The sequence below is a fragment of the Puntigrus tetrazona genome, chromosome 21 (genome assembly GCF_018831695.1).
Source record: "Puntigrus tetrazona isolate hp1 chromosome 21, ASM1883169v1, whole genome shotgun sequence".
NCBI classification, from domain to species: Eukaryota; Metazoa; Chordata; class Actinopteri; order Cypriniformes; family Cyprinidae; genus Puntigrus; species Puntigrus tetrazona.
This window is the reverse complement of record NC_056719.1, coordinates 4,267,132-4,287,970: the sequence shown is the minus strand read 5'-3', so window position 1 is coordinate 4,287,970 and position 20,839 is coordinate 4,267,132. Positions and strand designations below refer to the sequence as shown.

The 20,839-nt window shown below is 36.0% G+C and overlaps 2 protein-coding genes and 1 pseudogene across 2 annotated transcripts in view; 1 reads left to right on the top strand and 2 right to left on the bottom strand.

Moving 5' to 3' along the window:
* The window catches only part of LOC122326555 (RIMS-binding protein 2-like), a 44,152-nt gene extending 43,384 nt beyond the window's left edge, over positions 1 to 768 (bottom strand). The window contains 1 exon segment of the mRNA XM_043221521.1: positions 565 to 768. Coding sequence (XP_043077456.1) covers positions 565 to 720 — 156 coding nt within the window. The 5' untranslated portion in view covers positions 721 to 768.
* A 777-nt stretch (positions 769 to 1,545) lies between these two features.
* LOC122326554 (syntaxin-2-like) lies at positions 1,546 to 4,775 on the bottom strand. The gene is made up of 9 exons (XM_043221520.1): positions 4,668 to 4,775; positions 4,360 to 4,425; positions 4,139 to 4,238; positions 3,912 to 3,986; positions 3,500 to 3,573; positions 3,304 to 3,412; positions 3,010 to 3,083; positions 2,809 to 2,940; positions 1,546 to 2,304 (listed from the first exon to the last, which is right to left on the bottom strand). Exons 1-9 carry the CDS (start codon positions 4,695 to 4,697, stop codon positions 2,140 to 2,142), a joined length of 825 nt encoding a protein of 274 aa, XP_043077455.1. The 5' UTR covers positions 4,698 to 4,775; the 3' UTR covers positions 1,546 to 2,139.
* A 734-nt stretch (positions 4,776 to 5,509) lies between these two features.
* LOC122326556 lies at positions 5,510 to 20,711 on the top strand (annotated as a pseudogene).
* Positions 20,712 to 20,839: the final 128 nt, after the last annotated feature.

The window sequence follows — 20,839 nt, the reverse complement described above, 5'->3', positions numbered from 1 at the left end:
ACATACATATATATATACATATATATACATATACATATACATACATATACATATACATACATATACATTATATATATATATATATATATATATATATATATATATATATATATATATATATATATATATATATATATATATATATATATACACACACATACACACACACACACACACACACACATTTATATACACATTTGAAGAGAGGTTTGAGAAATACCCCAGCTTTTTAGTGACAAGAAAATGGCTGCTCTTGCCCTTTGCCCTGCTCCTAAGATCCCTACTGAAACACATTACACCTGCATACAGTTCAGCACCTCACCATGGGCAGCTGTGAGACTGACATATTCAGACACCTATTCAGACTAGACTGCAGTGAACAGCTATTAGAGGTGACAGGTGACCCGGGACAGTGATAGCCAAATAGCACAGCCAGAGGCTGAAATACATCCGTGAACTGATACAAAATTCCAGAATAACCTCTAAACAAATAATTACACATAATTTACAACCTTAAAATTACACATAATTATGTTTCTTCCAATACCGTATTTCTTTCCTTACCTTTTTATTTGATGTCTTCTTGTCTTCTTTTCGTCTCGTACTGCGGCCCTGTTGACAGCAGCCCAACTTAATGTTAAGGAAAACTGTATGTTCTGTTACATCTGTTACATTCTGGCAAGTTAACAGAAAGATTGAGTGCAAGTAAGACCATGACATTTTCTCCAAGGTATAACAAGCTGCGAATGTGAGAAAGAGAGCAAAACTAAACAGAGGAGAGAGAGAAACTGCCTTTTCTCCAAAGTGTGTATCTTTGCTGAAAGATGCAGTATAGACCTGCTTTTTGTAACACAAACAGCAAAGACAGAGAGTATGTGTGTCTAAATCTTCCCCTCCTACAGCTCCCACAACAGTCGCTACTTGCTGAGTGACCATATGGCAGAGTAAAGATGGACAGAGATGAGTCAAAATGGGCAATGAAGAAATGAACCAGGAGACATATGCTGCAGGTATTTCTATGGACGGAAGTACTGTGGTTTGATATGTTTAAATATAGAGAGAACTATAATAAAAACCTATAGCATAACGAGAGGCTAGTCGAGTCAAATGTAGATCTATATTTAGAGACAACAGACTTGTTCCCGCTTAGCTATTCTTTCTTTGTCAGGACTGAAGAACTATTAATATCTTCATGTTTGCATGTGGGAAAAGACTAATTTTGAGACTGAAAATGTTTTGAATGCATCAGTTCCTCCTGAGATTACACACATGCTATAAGGTAAACCAACAGACTTTCAGCTAAATATCTATCTATAGTGATAATTAGAAGAAATATTACTTGAGCAGCAAGGCCATTAAAATGATATTAAAAGAATCGTGGCAGAGAAAAATGGTGTTCAGCATTGTCAACAGTGAGCTAAATGTAATACATCAGTTTTAACATATATTACCAAAAAAGAAATTTTTTAGATTACATTCTATATTACAATAAAACTACAACGTGATGGTCAAACATTTTAATAAAAAAGTAGCAAAGCAACTTTCTGTAACTAGACTTATTTATTTCATTTTTAAACCAGGTCAGAAAGTCTTATTCTGAATGCAGATGCATTAGTTGAAATGCACAAAATGTCTGTTTCCCAACTGCCATTGAATTGAAAAAAGAAGGTACAGTTTGACTGAAAAGCGTGTATGTGAACACCTTAATCAGTCTTTGATGGAAAGAGGGGAAAGAGGAGGTGTAGACCTGAACAGGAATAAATTAAGCATGTATTGAATGTATATAGCGTGAATATTCCCTATGAGCAACATTAGTCCATCTAAACACACCTGTTGACACTCACGTGATCGTAGTCATATTGCGTCAGAAAAATTCTGCTAGTGTTGTCTATGTATCTGAGAGCAAGCTTAATCATTAACCATCTAAGCAGAAACAAATAAAAGCCGTTTGTTTGCAAATGGGCAAATCCCAAAGATAGCTACAAATGATCTGACCAGCAAAAAGATATACAGGGTGTTGAATAAATACTGTGACACAATGGGATTTTAAAGAAAAGGCAAGGAATATGAATCCTTCACTTTCATCCTTCTTTTTCAACTCAAACGCAAGCAGCTTACATTCCAAAGTTCAAGATTCATTCAAGAGCTCTTGCTAGTAGCTGGTTTTGCTTTGCTCTTGAATATAGGCAGTCTTATCCTCCAGGACTTCTTGTAATCAACAGCTTTTTCAATGTTCTCTTTCCCTTGATCTACATAGTTTCCAGCTCGCATCACGGTCTTTGCTATGTTGTTTGCCATTTCACTCTATTAAAGGGGGACGAAACATAAAATTATTATATGGCAAGATAGTCCCATGGCGCTTTCATTACATGCATTTTAATAAGACACTTGTGTAAATCAACTATTCTTCCTAGATACACTAAAATGTTTTTAATAATTTTAATAACGTTCAGTGGTTTTAAAACAGGGCTGTCCAAACTCGATCCTTGAGGGCCGGTGTCCTGCAGGTGTGTTAAGGCAAGTCGGAGCTAAACTCCAGGACCGAGTTTGGACAGCCCGGTTTTAAAACTTTTTTCCTGGGGACCTACAGCTCTGCACATTTTGCATGTGTCCCTAATTTACGCACCTGATTCAGATCATCAGCTCCATAAACTCCGTTGAGTTTATCAGATAAGGGAGACATGCAAAAGGTGCAGAGCAGGTGGGCCCCCAGGAACAAGTTTGAAGGATTGAAAACCACTGTTCTAAGGCATGGTGCATCTTTTATTTTGGTTAATTCACTGAGCTCTCCCAGCAAACATACAGTACCTGGCTATTGACTAACATGGCTATATCCATAAACATGCTATGCAGCTCTCGAATGCTGGCCTCCAGAGAGAGAATATCCATATGCCGTAACTCAATCTCATTCAGTGCTTGCCTCGTGATGCAGGAGTTGATCTGCGCACAAAGAATTGTATTAACATTTGAAGTGGAAAAGTGCGTTCAGCTGTTAACCTTGAAACTTACATTTGAGGTAAACACAGCAGGGTTGTTACTTTGCAGCAAAACCTCAGTCTCCTCTTCGGTGACAACCTGGCCACCTTTAAAAACATTTAATTTTATTTATTTTAATATTTTAAATGTCTTTACTGTCTTACTTTGGATTAAATTAATGCATGCGTGCTGAATAAAAGTAAAAATTCTGACCCCAAATTAAACTAGATACAATTTTAAATAATAATACAATACAATATAATATAATATACTGGGCAGTGGTGACCGAAGTCATTTGTTCTGGCGTGCATTAGTTAGTTCACTCACTGATTTCCAGCTGTCTTTGTATGTGATCTTTACTCTTTGTCCGGAAAGATAGCAGTTCTTCGTTGTACATATTCATTATTTCTGCAAACCTTAGTGAAAGCACTGTGTGCTATAGATTAACAAAATAAAGACACGTTTTAATAAAACAAGTATCTGAAGAACAATACTGAATTTGTAATACAGAGTAACATCTCACCTGAGTAGTCTGGATGCGAAAGTACACGGAGCTGCTGTTAGCATTCTCATACTCTGAGAATTTTCCTTCTAAATCTATATGAACAATCATAGTATCGTGTTTGTAAACGTGAGACAAAAGATTCAGTGACAGAATGAACATTACAATCTTTGGTGTACTGGTCAAGACGGTGTACTTCAGTTGAAGTTAAACCCAAAGACGATAGAGTAGAAGATAAAATATAACTTGTTCAATTCCTTAAAAAAAAAAGAGGAAACACTTTAATCCAAAATGTCCAATAAAGCACAACAGAAGCAAGCTTCACTATTTGCAAGTCAAATCATCCCTTAATAATTTCCCCTAAAAATCTTTCATTTCAGAGCTCTGTATATCCACCTTTTTCTTCGAAATTAATAAAAATTAATAAAATTACCTTTTATTTTAGCTTTGATTACATCGGCTGTGTGCTTGATGTCACTGCTAAACTGCTCAAGTTCCTCTCTCACATCTGTTAATAAGAATAGACATAAAAATGTTGTACAGAGGAACACAGAGTAGAAGTGAACTGTTCTCATGCCTTTTGAACAATAAGACAAAAACATTTTACATTTCCCAAATTTCATAGGTGTCTAATGCATAATACTGTAATACTGTACTCACAATTTGGTGGGTTGATTTCTGTCAAAATGGTACTATGTCTCAGCTTTACTTCTTCCACATAGAGGGAAATTCTCTGTATAAGTCGCTGAACCTCATTAACCTGTACACACGAACATGCACGGGTAAATTTCTTCTTCGAGTTTTTAGTAAAAATGCAAAGATAAAGTAACAGTTCCACGCATAAAAAGGCGTGCAGATGTTTAAAGTGCACATATACAGACCTTGGGGAGGAATTCCTCTAGGAAAGCGTTGGACTCTACTGGAGCGATGATAATGTCATGGCAGAGCTGATCAGGGAAGGGTCACAGACAAAACTAATTTTATAAAAAAGTCAGGAAGAAAGCTGGAACTTTTCTGTCGTATGAACCACTGGCTTCAGCGAATTAAACTTTGTTTTAACATAATAATCAATGCATGTTATCAAGCTGTATTTACGATAGTGAAACTAAGTATACATACACAAATCTTAAACTATCACAGTCTTTTATATCTAAATAACATAAATTTAGGAAATAATGTGAAGTCTCACGGCTGTTAAATCGCCCAGACGGTCCTTCATTTCGACTTCAAATTAATTTCTCACCCGCTACACTACGCACAGCATGACAGAATGATTCGTTGCTAAACTGAGGTGAACGAATCGTTCTTTTGAGTTGAATCTCTTCAGCGATCCAGTTGAAATGATTCACAAAATCGCGCTGAACGATTCATTTGATGTGTACCGAGAATTGATACGAACTGTTCGATCGAACCGATTCGCAGAAAAGCGAATCGGACTTTACAAACAAAAGACAGGTTACAGCCCCGCCTTATTTTACTTCCGTACATCTAGGTGTGCTGAATAAACACCGTCGTTCTCGTTTTATATTATATACGCATGCAGATTAGAGATTAGTTACAGCACTTCTGTTATTAAGGTAAACAAAAGTAAAACAGTGTGAATAAAAGTTACTGTTTAGAAAACAAAAGCGTGGGTTTACAGTTGTCGTGCAGAGTATTATTATTATTATTATATTTTTTTTGAGTGTTCTTGTTGTTTACATTATTTTATAGCTTATTATTTGAATTATTGTACTGTATGACAATGAGCCTCATATATTGAAAGCTTAAATAACTGCAAGCTCCTGATAGCGGAAAGCCTGAAATAAAATACATTATAAATGCGTAACTGTTTTTATATATATATATATATATATATATATATATATATATATATATATATATATATATATATTCATTCATCTCAACGGTTCTAGTCTTTGTAGTAGAGTTGACTAGTAGATGGCGCTGTCACAAAAAAAAACAAAAAAACACGCTCATTCTTGCACATGCGCATAACGTTAGCTAGCTGCAGCTACCATGACAACGTATATATACACAAACACACTCGCAGTGCTGAGGAAAGAGCGGTTGTTTTATCTATTTAGTTTTATCTTATCAATACAAACTTATTTTAAGCTTACATACCGATAAATTTGAATTATTTACCACTTATTTAAAAGCAAAAAAATGTCAGTTCCTCACAAAGTTGGGACATTGAAATCTAAACAGGTAAGCCTATGTTATTATCAAGAATGCTAATTAATAAATAATTGTTTTCTAAACTACTTTTAAAACTTAACAGCAAACAAATCTAACTCCGCTTTAAAGCTACATTTTAAAGCTAAATTTCATTTTAAATTTTCAGGGCAGGCTTTTTCAAGTCAACATCTAGTTAATGACTGCTATTTCACTTAAGAATTGCGCTGCACTGATAGAGACCCAAAGATTTATATTTTCTTTCTTAAAATGAAGGCACCTAATATTAACAGCCACCAAAAGGCAGCTGTGGCAAAGGGTGTCAAAGCCATTGGAAAGAAGAAGGTAACACAATTTTCATTGAGATAGGAATGAATGTTTTGTCGCACAGGGATTGTAGCCTCTTTTGTCATGTAGGATGAGGAGGAAGGGCAAGACACGGCTGAAGGAGAGGAATGGATGCAGGGAAAACTCTCGTGAAGCCTCCAGACCAGCTGGACTTAACTGAAGCAGTGTGTAAACCTGGAGAGGACCTGTGGTCTGGCTCTGCCTACTTTATGTCATATTTTAGCAATGTTGGGATCATTACTTACACATTTGTATTTCTTGTCTTCAAAAGGAGCTGAATGAAGAGATTACCCAGTACTAAAAGCAAGCAATCCAAATGCTCCACAAAACGTTGTCAGATACAGTTTCAAAGTAAAATAAAAACACTGCAGCACCTCTACAACTTATTGAAATGATGGTCCTTTACCATAAGGATGTAAAATCAGCGTAACAAATCACTAAAAGCTGTTGTCTTTTCAGGAGGGCTGCTATAAACCAATTGTCTTTGTGGATCAGATGGCTATTCACTTTGAACTAGAAGGGAATCTTGTGCACAAAGAATCTGATGAAGGTCGGAGATTGATGGCTAAACAAGCTGAAGTGGATGACGGCGGAGGAGATGAGAGGCCAGATAATGTGGCCATCAAAGCTGGCAAGAGAGAGCAGAAACTCACCAACCAATTCAACTTTAACGAGAGAGCTTCTCAGACGCTAAACAATGCTCCAAGAGTAAGAGTAACTATGGATTACATTTCTGAAGTTTTATCTGCCTTCTGTTTATTGCTAAGTCGTTTAACAGGTGTGATTTTGCAGATTCTCTTTTACATGGACACAATGGTGAAAGCTCATAGACAGACTTAATTTTGTGTACTTTCAGTTTAAGCATAAGCCACTTTAGTTTTTAATTTATGTTTTGCAGGACATGAGTTGTCAAACTGAGCCTCCTCCTCGTGCAAACTTCTCAGCTACAGCCAATCAGGTGGGAAACTCTATGCATGTGCTTGTAAATTATTTGTATAAAATTACAGCAATTACAATTAAAACTTTTGTGCCCTGCTCTTTCTGTAGTGGGAGATTTATGACTTTTACACAGAGGAGCTTCAAAGGCGGGAGAAAGTAAAGAGAAGCACGAAGGCCAGTTCCCAATTAAGGAGGAGGACAAGAGCAAGAAAAAGATGATTCAAGCTGAGACTCAGGTGGCTAGACAAGAAATATGTACAGTATAATCAAGAAAATGATCATTTAGTTCAAGAAAGCGATTGATTTGTTTTAAAAGACGAGTTAAAGGAACTTTATAACCTTTTGCTTTACAGAATGATGACATATCCCAATTAGCCAAGGCGGTCAAGATCATTGAGCGTATGGCGAATCAAAATATATTTGATGATATTGCTCAAGGTAATTATTAAAAATAAAGTATTTTTACTGCCACACCCTTTATTTTAGATGGACAGACATTTCAAAGTGTTCAAAAAGGAGTATGCAATTGACTGATGTAAATGCCATTATATCCAAACCTTAGATTTCATGTACTTTGATGATGCATCCGATGAATTCAGAGGAGAGAAGGGCACTCTTCTCCCTCTATGGACATTTCAGTATGATAATGCCAAAAGTCTGTCTGTGACTGCCCTCTGCTGGTAAGTTTCACACTAAAAACAAATGAAAACAAATGCAGTCATTTTTGAGCACAAGAAATATGACCATTTAAGTGACATATTGTGTTTTTGTTTATTTCTAGGAATCACAAATACAATGATTTGTTTGCTGTCGGTCTGGGTTCTAGTAAGTTTACTATTTATCTTATACAAAGAATAATTTGCAAGTTAGATTATGAAATGTGCTCTGAAATGTGTTTCATCTGCTCCCTTCAGATGAATTTACTCAGCAAGGAGGTGGCATGCTTGTCTTCTACACCTTAAAAAACCCAAGTTACCCAGAATTCATCTTTAACACAACATCAGGAGTAATGTGTTTAGACATCCATGAACGTCTGTCTTACCTGGTGGCTGTGGGATTATATGACGGCTGTGTCGCAGTGTACAACCTGAAGAAAAAGACTGATCAACCTATTTACAACAGCAGAGCCAGCGCAGGCAAACACACAAGTCCTGTGATGCAGGTATAAATGAGGAGGAAGTGACCAAAAATATACAAATTATAATATAACAATAATACTATTACTAATACTTACTAGTGCCGTAATATGCAGTATGGATTAATGGCTATTTAATTATAATAATATTTCACAAAATTACTGCTCCGTTAAATAAATGCAGCCTTGGTAAGCATTAGAGACTTCTTTAAAAAACAATAAAATATCTTACAAACCCAGTGATTGTAGGATATAGTTTTTGTGACTAGTTTCATTGTAGATTTATTTCATTGTCTTCATTACAGGTGAAGTGGCAGAAAGATGATTTGGACAGTAATCATAACTTCATTTCAGTGGCTGCTGATGGACGAGTGGTGTCTTGGACTTTGGTAAAGGTACAGAAGGAAATATCTAAAGTTGATTATTTCCTCATTATTGTATGAGGTTAATTAATGCTAATCATTCGGATTTTAGCATGAACTGGTCTTCACAGACATAATCAAGCTCCCAGTCATTGACACGATTCCGGATGACTTGAAGGATGTCATTCCTACAGGTATGTGTCACCTTACAGTACCACACTAGTCAGATGTTACAACTTTTTAGATTTAATACATTAATTTGACACTATTATATAAAAAATTATGTTTATGAAAACATGCAATGATGATGTGAGTGGGGTTTTCTTGTAGTATAAGGACAGGAGCCCTTCAGCTGTATATATATTCACAATACAGTACAAAGAATGTAATCAGTTGCTTCTTTTGCTGGCGACATAGCTTTCTATGACAGGGTTTCATTCATGTGTTGTATTTCACCTGTTGAGACATAACAGTGATAATTCAGTTTCATCATATAAAGAATACAAATGACTTTTGTTAAATGTTTGAATCTGGGTTTATTGTATATCTTAAGTGAGCTTCTTTTCGGTTTCAATTATATTCAGATTTTTTTTTCTTCGAGAAGTTACACATGAGCAGTTATAATGTCAAATTGAATAAATGTGCTAATGGTGCAAAAAAAGAAAAACGCATGCATAAAATATTATCATACTGACTGAAGTTATTTTCTCTGTCTAGTTGGAACATCTTTGGACTTCCACAAACAAAAGGACTACAGTTTTCTTGTTGGCACTGAACATGGAAAGATTCACAAGGTCAGTCATATACCACGGCCAAGATCATAATTTATACCAAGGCCAATCATACAATGAATCAACCAAACATTTTTTTAACACTAACAAGTGACCTGTGAACATCCTGCCCCTCTAGAGATCTGCACTCTCATTATTCTCATTATTCACATCTCATTATTCTTCTGGGTTTGAATCTGGGAAAAGTAGCTTGTTGTATTTGTTGTCTCCTGCTGAGCAGTCAATGTTTATATAATATCCCTGTCATCAAACAGAGAGGAAGTGTTCTTATTAGCTGCCTGTCTCTGCACTGCTATCACGGCAGCGCAGGGCGGCAGCGGCTAATAACATTCCGTCTCTGTCTCTCCTTCTTTATTTATATTTTTCACTCTGCCAGCCAGGGGTAGACTAGCATTCAAACTATTCATTTTGACAGACCAGACAGTTTTGTTTCTCATCTGTATGCCGCACTGTACTCCGCATAACTTGTTCTGCTCTAAATTACAAACATCACATGCAAACATATGTTCTTTAAAATGATTTCCATTTAGATTTGACTCCAAAATCTCCCAACATCCCACTTTTACAAAACACATACTCAAATTTAGATAACTGTCTAAATGGGGTCCATATACTTTTATATTTTGTGAATATAATAAATATATATACTATAACCTTGTAAAAACATGTTTTGCCATGTGCACGAATTATAGAATGTGTCATGCAACAGCCCTTATGCTAAACAGATGCTGCAGGACTTATCTTATCGCTGACATTACCGGACCTTCTCAGTCTGGAAGCACATTGCCAACCTTTATTTAAGAGATTAGAGGTCACAACACCAGGACTCCCTTTAAAATTCTTGACCTTCAGATAAAATTGACATTTCTTTACAAAATCATTTTCTATTCAAAATTGTGAGCCGCTCAATTAAAGTGACTCAGAATGTTATCTGATGATGCTTTCAGCTGTAATTCTGATACTGAGACAAGCTTTGCTAGCATAGAAGCCATGGTAACGGCAACTGCTCTGGTTTGGGCCTTTTGTTAGAAAGTCTCAGCTTTTACTCAAATATATACTATGGCTAATTGGCTCTTGGTGGATGGTCAGAAAAAAATATATTACTGAAGAAATGCAAGGTAAATCCAAAACACAAAAAGAGTCCAGCAGATGAAGATGCTCAGAACATTAGATTACAGTAGAGGTACTTCACAATGCAATAAATCATGTGCACCTCAAATCGTATTTTGAAAGAACACAGATTAAAGTTTCATCATCGGATATGATGGATTATCATAAGCAAGTTAAGTAAAATGGAAACTCAAATGATGTGTAAAGCTAAATTGTGTAAATGTGCTTAGTAGTTTCAATCTTTAAAAGTTAATTTAGTGTTATTGTTTTTTTTTCTCTGTAATACTCATACAACTGCAAGTAATGCAGTACTCATAGAAACTGCATTTTTGATTAACCAATTTTCTGTATGCTATAATAAGCAATAAAATGATCTTAGAGCAAAACATTCCTGATTGTTTTAGGAGATCTGCCTAGCATCCTCTACAGATTGGCAAAGATGTTGGGCAGCTGTGTTGGAGGCTCATTTAATGCTAGAATGTTAGAGACATACCGCTGGGCAAAAACTGGCCCCTGTCTCCCTAAAGACTGACAGCTGATGTAGAGCTCTGTGTTCTTTAGATTTATCTCTCAGATTAAACTCAAAGCCCTTCTGCTGTGTGATGCACTGCCCGAGGGAAAACAATGAATTCGATCCATCATGCACTTCTCCTGAACTACACAATGCAAACTAAACAAGAAAAATTGTGTTTTTCTCTTTGCAAAGAATGTTTTAAATGTCACTACTAATTCTGCAAATGTTATTCATAAGCACCAGTGGATATTTAAGCAGTATAACAGGAGCAAGAGTGTTGTATACAAAACAGCAATTTTGTAATGTTAGTCTAACCAGGAATGAGTTTGTGTTTTACAGGGCTCCAAATACTATTCTAGCAAATTCCTGGAAAAATATGATGCCCACTTCATGAATGTCACTCGTGTGAGGTGGAATCCCTTCCATCCTGATGTCTTCATCTCCTGTGGCTGGGACTGGATGGTCAAAATTTGGGATCAAACTATGAAGTATGAGCACTATTCCCTACAGCGCTGTCTACAGCGGCCTTTTCCAACCTCTAAAAATAGCATCCTGTTACTTATCCTTCAGTTGGCATGGCCTGAATTTCATTTCAGAAAAAGACTATAAAGGACTACAATATTTTCAACATTAACAAAAAAAAATTATCCCACCTAAATTTTTGATTACAGAACTAATTTTTCTCTTACAGTTGGTGCAATTATTGGCTGAATATTTTAATTTAGATACATCCTAACATGACTATAATTGATGTACTGTTTCATACTCCCATATAATTGTAATAAATAATATAAATTTTGCATTTGTAGACCTCGAGTTGTGCTCGAGCGCCAGCATTTGATATTTGAGTAGATTTTAGAGTGTCAGTCTTCACCCTCTCATAGCATTAGAATTAAAACTATGAATACATATTTGTGGGAATTTCCTGCATTGTAATTACAGAACTTTGTGGGATTAGTAAAATTATACACAATAACTGCCATTTTGTGAATTTCAGGCCTTTGTTTTCTTAATTTAATTATGCATGCATTGCTCTTCCAATTACAATAAACACAATTAGTTTGTCAGTGCTTTTACTTGACAAACCAATTAGGTTAATCAAAAAGACATCCTTGGGTTGATAATAATGAATTAATCTGTCATTTTGACTGCACATTTTGTTTAAGTGTTAGTGGATTTAGTGGATTTTTAGATGCAGTATCCTAATTCACCAACAGAGAGAGCTCTTGTGCTTTGCTGTAAAACAGCATTGGATCTCTTTTCCTGTTGTATGTCTGGTTTTGTTAGAGCTTTACCTCCTGAAATAATCAAAGGATCTGATCAAATGAATGCAGCCTTTCTGGTACATTTTACACCTTTAAAAATCAGACATTGGTTACTCTTACTGCCCACATTTGAACAAAGGTTCTGGATATCTCTTTTTTAGCATGCCTACATTAGATGAATTAAGAATGGGAGCTCTATAGTTTGTGAACACTACACTTTTTTGTAAATAGGCTCATTGGTAATTTTTGACCGCAATGCTACTGGTGGTGCTACTAAAGATCGGCTGAATAGATTAAAAAAAAGATAAAAACGGTATAACTTAACTTATTAACTCTGGGGGAGTTGGAGAATGAGCCTATTTCCAAAAAAAGTGGAAGGTTCCTGATTGAATAGTACTGTAGCTAATATAAGTGACAGTACATGTCTATCACAGGTCTCCTCTGTTCACCTTTGAGCTGAAAACTGCAGTGACAGATGTGGCCTGGGCTCCATACTCCTCTACTATCTTTGCCGCTGTCACCACTGATGGAAAGGTAAAGAGCCTACCCAACTCTAATACAAACACAACAGTAAAGTCCGCAAGTTCTACATTAATTTTTCATGTTATCAGATTAAGGCTTCTTAAGTGGCTATAATAATAATAATAATAATAATAATAATCCACCCATTCATCCATCCCATTTTCCAAACCATATTATTATAATAATATAAATAAAAATGATTCTTTATCTTAAAACAACAGTAATACCAGCCAGTCCTCTCCTTCTCATATATAGTATTGAACAGCCGATTCATTCAAGTGAGTAGTTTTGTTAGTAATGTTTATGTAACTGAATGATTAACAAAAACAAAGACCTTGTGTGAAAGTTTCAGTACAACATTTTGGTTCTTCTTTATTTAAGCAGTTTTTTTGAAAGTAGCCTCTCCAACACTGGATGACAGCAATAGAATGTTCTTCACAAACAGGAAATAGAATGGTCAGTTCATATGAGAATTGTTCATAATGGGAATTATTAAATGTCCCCTTTACTAGCCTTACTAATACCTCCCCAGCATCAACCTATTTCACTAAAAGGTCTCAGTAAACAGCAAAGAAGTGCTGCATTAAACTGTAACTGTCATGACACAGTGCACTTATTGTCTGACAGTTGTGCATGTGTGATTTACACAAGGGATATTCACACACACGCCCCCTTATGATGAATGTAATAATTGCTAATGAAAAATAGTAGCAGCCAGACAGTGGGATGCTATACCAACAGTGCTCGACTGCACCTGTAAACTGCAGCACACAGACAAACCAACACACATACACTATGCTGTCCCTTCATTGGCAATTAGTCTCAAATCACACAGCAGGTCTCAAGCTCTTGTCTCAGGCAGCCTCAGGCTTCACCTGTCAGTCTTGCAGTCCTGATAGGTTTAAACTGCCGTGCTGTGGCGGCTGTCACTGTTATTTGCTAACACCGTAACTCTGATGGGCTAAATTACACCTGCCCTCTACAGGAAACCCATTACAGCTTGTTCCAATAAATACCACACTCTGTTCTCCAACAAAACCAAATAACCCGAATGCTGCTTTACTGTAATGCCAAAGGTACAATGTCAGCAACTTCTGAGAATGTAGTTTCCTTTTAAAGTAATAGTTTCAAAGTGGTGTTTTTTTCCCCAAATGATTTTAAAAGCAAATTTCAGTTTATTTTCTCCATATACATCCAGCAGAGACAGTAGCATTTCTAAACATCCATTTTTTTTAAAGAATTGCAACTTTATAAATGTAATATATTTATAAGTATCAATGTAACATATAATGGCATGTTTTTGAGATTTTTTCATAATTATTCAACCCCTATTCAACATTGTTGTTAAAGGGTTAGTTCACCCCAAAATGAAAATTTTGTCATTAATTACTCCAATGTCATTAATTACTCTCATGGCATTCCAAAACCTTAAGACCTTCATTCATCTACAGAACATAAATTAAGATATTTTTGATGAAGCTATCTGACCCTCTAAAGACAGCAACAAAACTGAAATGTTCCCAGCTCACATAGAAAATATATTGTTAAAACAGTCTATGTGACATCAGTGGCTCAACTTTTGCAACCTCTACAAGAATACTTTTTGTGAAAAAAGAAAACAAAAATAACATAATTTACTCAACCAGTTACGTCTTCCATCATTAGAAGTTATGGTATTTAAAAAAAAATCTTGTAGTATCACAAAACTGAAGTTGAGCCTCTGATGTCACATGGACTGTTTTACCAATGTATTTACTACATTTCTTCACCTGGGAACCTCGGACCTTAGTCATTTTGGGGCTAAACTAACACTTTAAGTCAAGTCTTTAAGACCTCTAGAAACACAAAAATTGAGAAAATGTAAAAAAAAAAAACAACACAAAGGCAACACTGAGAAATATGATGAACAAAAAAAAAAAAAATTATCCAGAAGAATAAAAATCGGAGCAGCCAAGAAAAACCCTCGATTTACTGCCAAGGACTTGCAAGTTTTGTGTGGACCTGGATAGATCTGGAACAATGATTTATGACCAAACTGGAACTTTCTGAACTATGTATCAGGAGTATGTCTGGTGCAAAAAAAAGCTTATTAACATAAGAACACCATCTCCATTGTCAAACATGGCTCCATGGCTGTTTTGCTATTGCAGGAAATTGAAATGTTGACTGTATGAAAGACATCATAGATTCTTTGGAGGCTATTTTGCCAAAGATTAGGATGTTTTCAATGCAGAGACTGAAGCTTGATGATCAATGGACTTTCCAGCAGGAAAGCCATCTTAAAACGTACATCTAAATCTAATTAGGTTTTGTTCAGGGATTGGTTATAGAATGTTCTTGAGTAAAATGTTCCATCTTCAGATTTAAATCTCATTGAAAATATTTGGTGGAACTTGGGGAAGCTGTAGCAACATGAAAACCAAAGATTATTAATGATCTAGAAGTGTGGAATGGGCAGTAGTTTGCAGTAGAGAGAGATGACAGAAGCTTCTAGGCACTTACAGGCAATCTTTATTGGTTTAATAAAAGATTTTGCACATGTTGATTTGATTTTTAAGCGTCAAATAATGTTGGAACATGAATGTTTAGAGCCTATTTGAGAGCAATATGTCTTGAAGATAAAGAGGGTTTGATTGAAACTATAAATGTATGTACCACTCAGGTCCTGACAGACATTTTCTGCAGAAATTGTACACCATTCAGTAAAAAAAAACAAAAAACGAAATGAAACAAATAAACAAAATTATATTAAATACATACATAATTATTTGTAAAATAACAAAGAGAAAAGCTCATTTGGGCTTCCTTCTTTATCTCAGTAGATAGGACACACTATGTGATTTAATGTTTGCCAATATCACACTAGTATTGGAATGGGTCCAGATCTCTGCTGCCAGTCGGCTGCCTCAGCTATTTCAAAATGCCACGAAGAAATTCATTGCAGGCAAGCCTACAAAAATAAATATTGCTGACATATCTTGAAACATCAAAACACAGGCTGTACTGCATGAGTTCTAATCTTTAAAGGGGCTTTCTTCCTTCAAGCTCATAGCGCCAAAGATGTTGTGTTAGATCTGGTGTTACTCCTGCATTTGCAGATGGCATCATTAGTACTGACGTAGTGCGTGTCCTCTGCATCACTGCGTCAGCTGCCCAGAATATCATCGGTCTGTTAAGATAGATTCACACTCGCTGACTAATTATGAGCCATGCTGCTTGACAAATATTTACTAATGAGTATCCAAGCCTGTATCCTGTGTCCCCCATCTCCCATCTCTGTCTTTCATCTGCCTATGCTTAGGTGGGCAGCATGATACATGAATGACAATGAGGATGATGGGAATTCTAATCACCCATCCCTCACTCACTCCTCTCTCTGTATCATTTGGATTTTTTTTTTTTTTTTTTACTGAATGTAGCAGAAGATGAGATACTGTCATCCACAGATTGCATTTGTCGCACTGAGACTGATTCTTAATCTGTATTTCTTAGAGACACAAACATAAACACATTTTAAACTTTTCATAAACAGCAAACGTGCTTCATATGTATTAAAAATATTTCTAAAAACACATAAATATAATACATATGTTATAAAATGTAACATATAATGTTATATATTATTTAATTAATTAATGAAAATAATTATACTACCCCTCTATACATACTATCGCACAAATAATAGTGTCCTCTAGCAGATGGTCTGCATTCTTACACCTCCACAATCACACGTATTCTTGTGCTCATACATATGAATATATTAAAATACAAGCGCACACAAACTCGAATGCATCTTAGGCTAACTGACACTCAGAGCCAAAGCAAGAGAATACATTATAGAGGTGCTAATGTCTGCTTCACACTGAAAACATCAAAACAGACACTCATTCAACACTCATTAATGCATTGACTAAAACTGCCTTCTCCTTTTCCATTTCTCTTAGGTCCATGTGTTCGACCTCAGCATTAACAAATATGAGGCTCTCTGCCAGCAAAAGTGGTGTCCAAGAAGACCAAGCTCTTGCACATTGAATTCAACCCTGTCCATCCCATCATCATCGTGGGCGATGACCGCGTATGTCACTAGCCTCAAGCTCTCTCCCAACCTCCGCAAGAAGCCTAAGGTAGGAAATGCGCTCATATTACATATAGGCCTCCGATGAACCACATGCTTAATCGATCAGTGCTGTTTAAATCAGTACTGTGCCACATACTTCATGTGCTGAACTGCTGTATCTGCATCTCTGTGACGGCTTCAGACTTAAATTTACAGCAGAACCCACAGCAGTTCAAAGAAAAATCATTTGTTAGCAGAGTTATCGCACATCTCAATTTACTGACATTGGATGAGAATGTTTTGGAACCACATTAACGCAGCATGCTGAACATAAATTCAAGTATCATTTGTTTGCTAGGCATTAAAATGGTAATTTAAGACATCAGTCAGACTGTACTGTGGGACAAGTGCTTTTGGAAAAACAAGATGCGGAAATACACATGATCCAACTAAAGATTTCTGATGTTTTGCAGTGATTGCAAAATAATTTTAGATAAATCTCCTCAGAAATTAAATGTTAAGAGTGTTATCGCTGACAGTCATCCCCCTTTACAATTTTTAGTTGATCGGGATCAATCAGAGGTTTTGAATGTATGCTTTCAATTGTCTCCGCACATCAGTGTGGAGTAAGAGAAAATTTCATCAATCGTGCAATTATATAGTTCACCTTTAATGTTCAATGTACACTGTTCCTGAAAAGTTTGGAGGCTAAGGTGCCGTTGTTTTCATTCAGGCTTCTAGAGGAACCTGATTATGTGTTGAGCCCTCAGTTAACGGTCAGATACTACTGTATATAACAATGGCAGCACATAATTAAAATTCTTCTGCCTCACAGACTAGCTGCTGTCTGTCAAACCTCGACTTGTGAAATGTTTAATTTGTTGTTTGGAGATCTCAGTCAGTGTCAGCGCTCAGTGTTGATGTGTTTTGTTGGTGACAGTCATTATATTTGATTGGCTGAAAAGGCTCATTCTAATGGCACACAGTGTCACAGGTTGAGTGGCTGTGTCCACTAATGCTTTTGATTAGCAAGAAAGCTGTATTATTGCTGCCATGGCTGTATTTGTCTTAAACAGAGAAAACTGCTGAGTACAGTGACTTTTAATATGACTGATGATACTCAGAAATGCAACACATTCAGTGTATCCTCGAGTCATTAATCATCAGCTTTCCAACAACCTAATGTCATTATTGCTTCTGAAAGCGCACAATTACCCCCTGATGCAGTGGCTGATCTTAGATAAATTCATTTAAAACTTTCTGTTTTGCCTCATCAAGAGGATGATCTGCATTGCACATTGCTTTATTTAAAGGTAAAGTGTACATTTCCGCACAAAAACGTTACTGCAAACGTAACTAGTAAATTTCCCACCATATTGCAGATGATCCTGTTCCCATTTTTTAAATAGATTGATATGTAAAAATGCCCAATAGTCAATATTTGTATAATTGTATAAATATATAGAAATAAATGAGCAACTAAATCAGTAACTAGGGAAACAAAGAAGAACACACTAGAAACAATTTAGGAGTAAACATAAATTACACAACTATTAAACAATAAACTCATATAAGCTATGAAACAAGAAATTATTTTATATATTAGGTTCAGAATTGAATTGTGGGAGTCCCTAACAGGTTGGCATGCATACAAGGTGCATTTACATTCTTTGGAAAGTCAAATTTTCATTGCATTATTATGTCTCTGAAAATAAGATGTTTTAAAAATACTTATTTTCATGATATATAAAATTACTTAAATTCATTTATAATGTTACGTTTTTCAATGAGCAAAATTTATCTCACCTTTATATAAATCCAATACATGAAAAAATAGTCTCACAAAATAAAGAAAACAAAAACAAGTTTTAGAATACAAACCTTTATGAAGCACTGTGATGACATTGATTATTTGGATAAAGTGCTTGACCTTTGCAGGATTCCAGTTGTGCTAATGTGAGTGTAGGTCAATGCTGGCTGAAGCCAGACATGTATACCTGTCTACAAGCTATATATTAAAGCTGTGGGACCCATGGGGTGGCGTTTGAGACGGTGACTAAAAACAGCATGTTACAAACTCAATGGAAACGGTCAGCTGTTTTCCAGGTTAGGACAGTACACCAACACACACACGTCTCACCTCCCATGAGCCTTCCTCCATGTCTTTCTGTGCCTGTGACTCATCAATCACAGTATCCACATTATTCCTGCAGCTAGATCTCTTTTTAAAGACTGTTTTATATTCACCGCATGAAGAGTCAGGTCAGTGTTCATTCCTGAGCTTTCAGTTTGTCGTCTCGGCTGCTGATTTATTTTCTTATCTACTTTGTTCCACAACAGTCTCAACAGTCAGAAACTTTCCCAAAAACTCTGCTTTGCTGGTTTGAAGTAACAGGGTCACCAGATAAACTTTATTTGCACAACACTAACTGCAATTACAAGAGACATTAGACGTCCTCATGGCAATAGAGCCACTTAATAGCAGTAAAATCTTCCTCTTTTACTATATATATATATATATATATATATATATATATATATATATATATATATACACTGTAATGTACCTACATATAGCTTAATTCGACGTTGCAAAATAACAAGGTCATTTAAGATGCTGTAGGTCTTTTTGCTATGAGGATAACTTCTCTCTTGATGTTACAGAAACTAAAACAAAGTCTAGCATGAAAGCTCCGTAGCAAGAACAAAAAACAACGTCCAGCTGATCAGAAATAGAAAAAAGTCTCTTGATTGACATTTTTCAATCTCCCAGATGTATTTCCCTACCGGCCCTCCCTCGTTAGGATTTGATGGATTCTAGGAATAGCTGTAACCTTGAGCTACTTATTGGAGCTCATTGAAGATTCATCGCTCCACTGCAGCTCTGTGAATATCTGAACATTAGCATTCTGCTGAGCACATTTAGCAGATGTTCTCAGAGTGATTACCAGACTCATAATTGCTTAAAATTTTGCCTAATGATTGACAGGAACCGGAGAGTGTTTAATTAGTGGAAGTGAATATTTCTGCAGAGAAGTTCATCTGGTCTGGTTTAGTTCATTACGACCCTGGCATGGACAGTAACCATAGCGATCTTTGATTATTCTCCCCCGAGGAAGCAATGTGTCACTGTAATCGTATCAGACAAATGTCATGCGAGATTAGAGTGAATCTCTGGCGGTTTTGTTCCTTGCGGCACACGGAGGAAATAACATCGCACTAACACCTCTCTCATTACCTCCGCTTCGGTCGAGATGGAAACGTTTAAATGGGAGCTTCACACTGAGAAGTGTTTGTGATTGTTAGTGGCACCCCTGCTTCAGTCCTCTCACTACCAGCAGCTGACTCATCTCGGCCTCTTCATTTCTCTCTTTGGCTCCACAGGAGAAGAAGGGTCAGGACTTGCCGAAGGGGCCGGAGGTGGAAATAGCAAAGATGGAGCAACTGTTGAGCTCACTGAGATAGCCTGGGAACAATCAGAAGAACTCAGGAACAGTAAGACCAGGACGAATGCAAATACTACAAATTCATTACAAACAACTTAAAATATACAGTCAAATTAAATTAAATAAAATTGCATCTAATGGATTTAATCATGTAACAGCAAACAGAAACTTTTAAGGAAAGAAGACTAGGAAAATAAGTCTTGAAATATCCTGAATGCACAAGTATTAACACCCCTCAGCTAATATTTGGTTGAAATGCCACTTTGTGCCAATATGGTCTGGTATTTGACACTATCCACGATTGTCTTTATCTTTACTATTGCCCCAGTCCCAGCTGAAGAGAAGCAGCCCTATAGAATGATACTGACCCAAGCTTGCTTCATTGTGAGTTAGAGCTGTACGATTCTGGATAAACTGAGTATGCTGTTTTTTTGGTTTTTTTAAATAGAGATCATGATTTTATAACGATTCTAAACGTAAAATAAAAGTAACATTTATAATATCCTCATTCTATTCAAAAATGTTTAATTCATTTGAATGAATTATAAAAAGGTTTGAATGAATGATTAAATTACAAACATTTTTGTCAGTTGCCTAAAACAATGTAATCAACATTGTAATCAGTAAGCGTTATTTGAAGCAAAAATTACTTTCAAAAGATGATTGACTTCATTTTGATCGCTGTCATAGACAT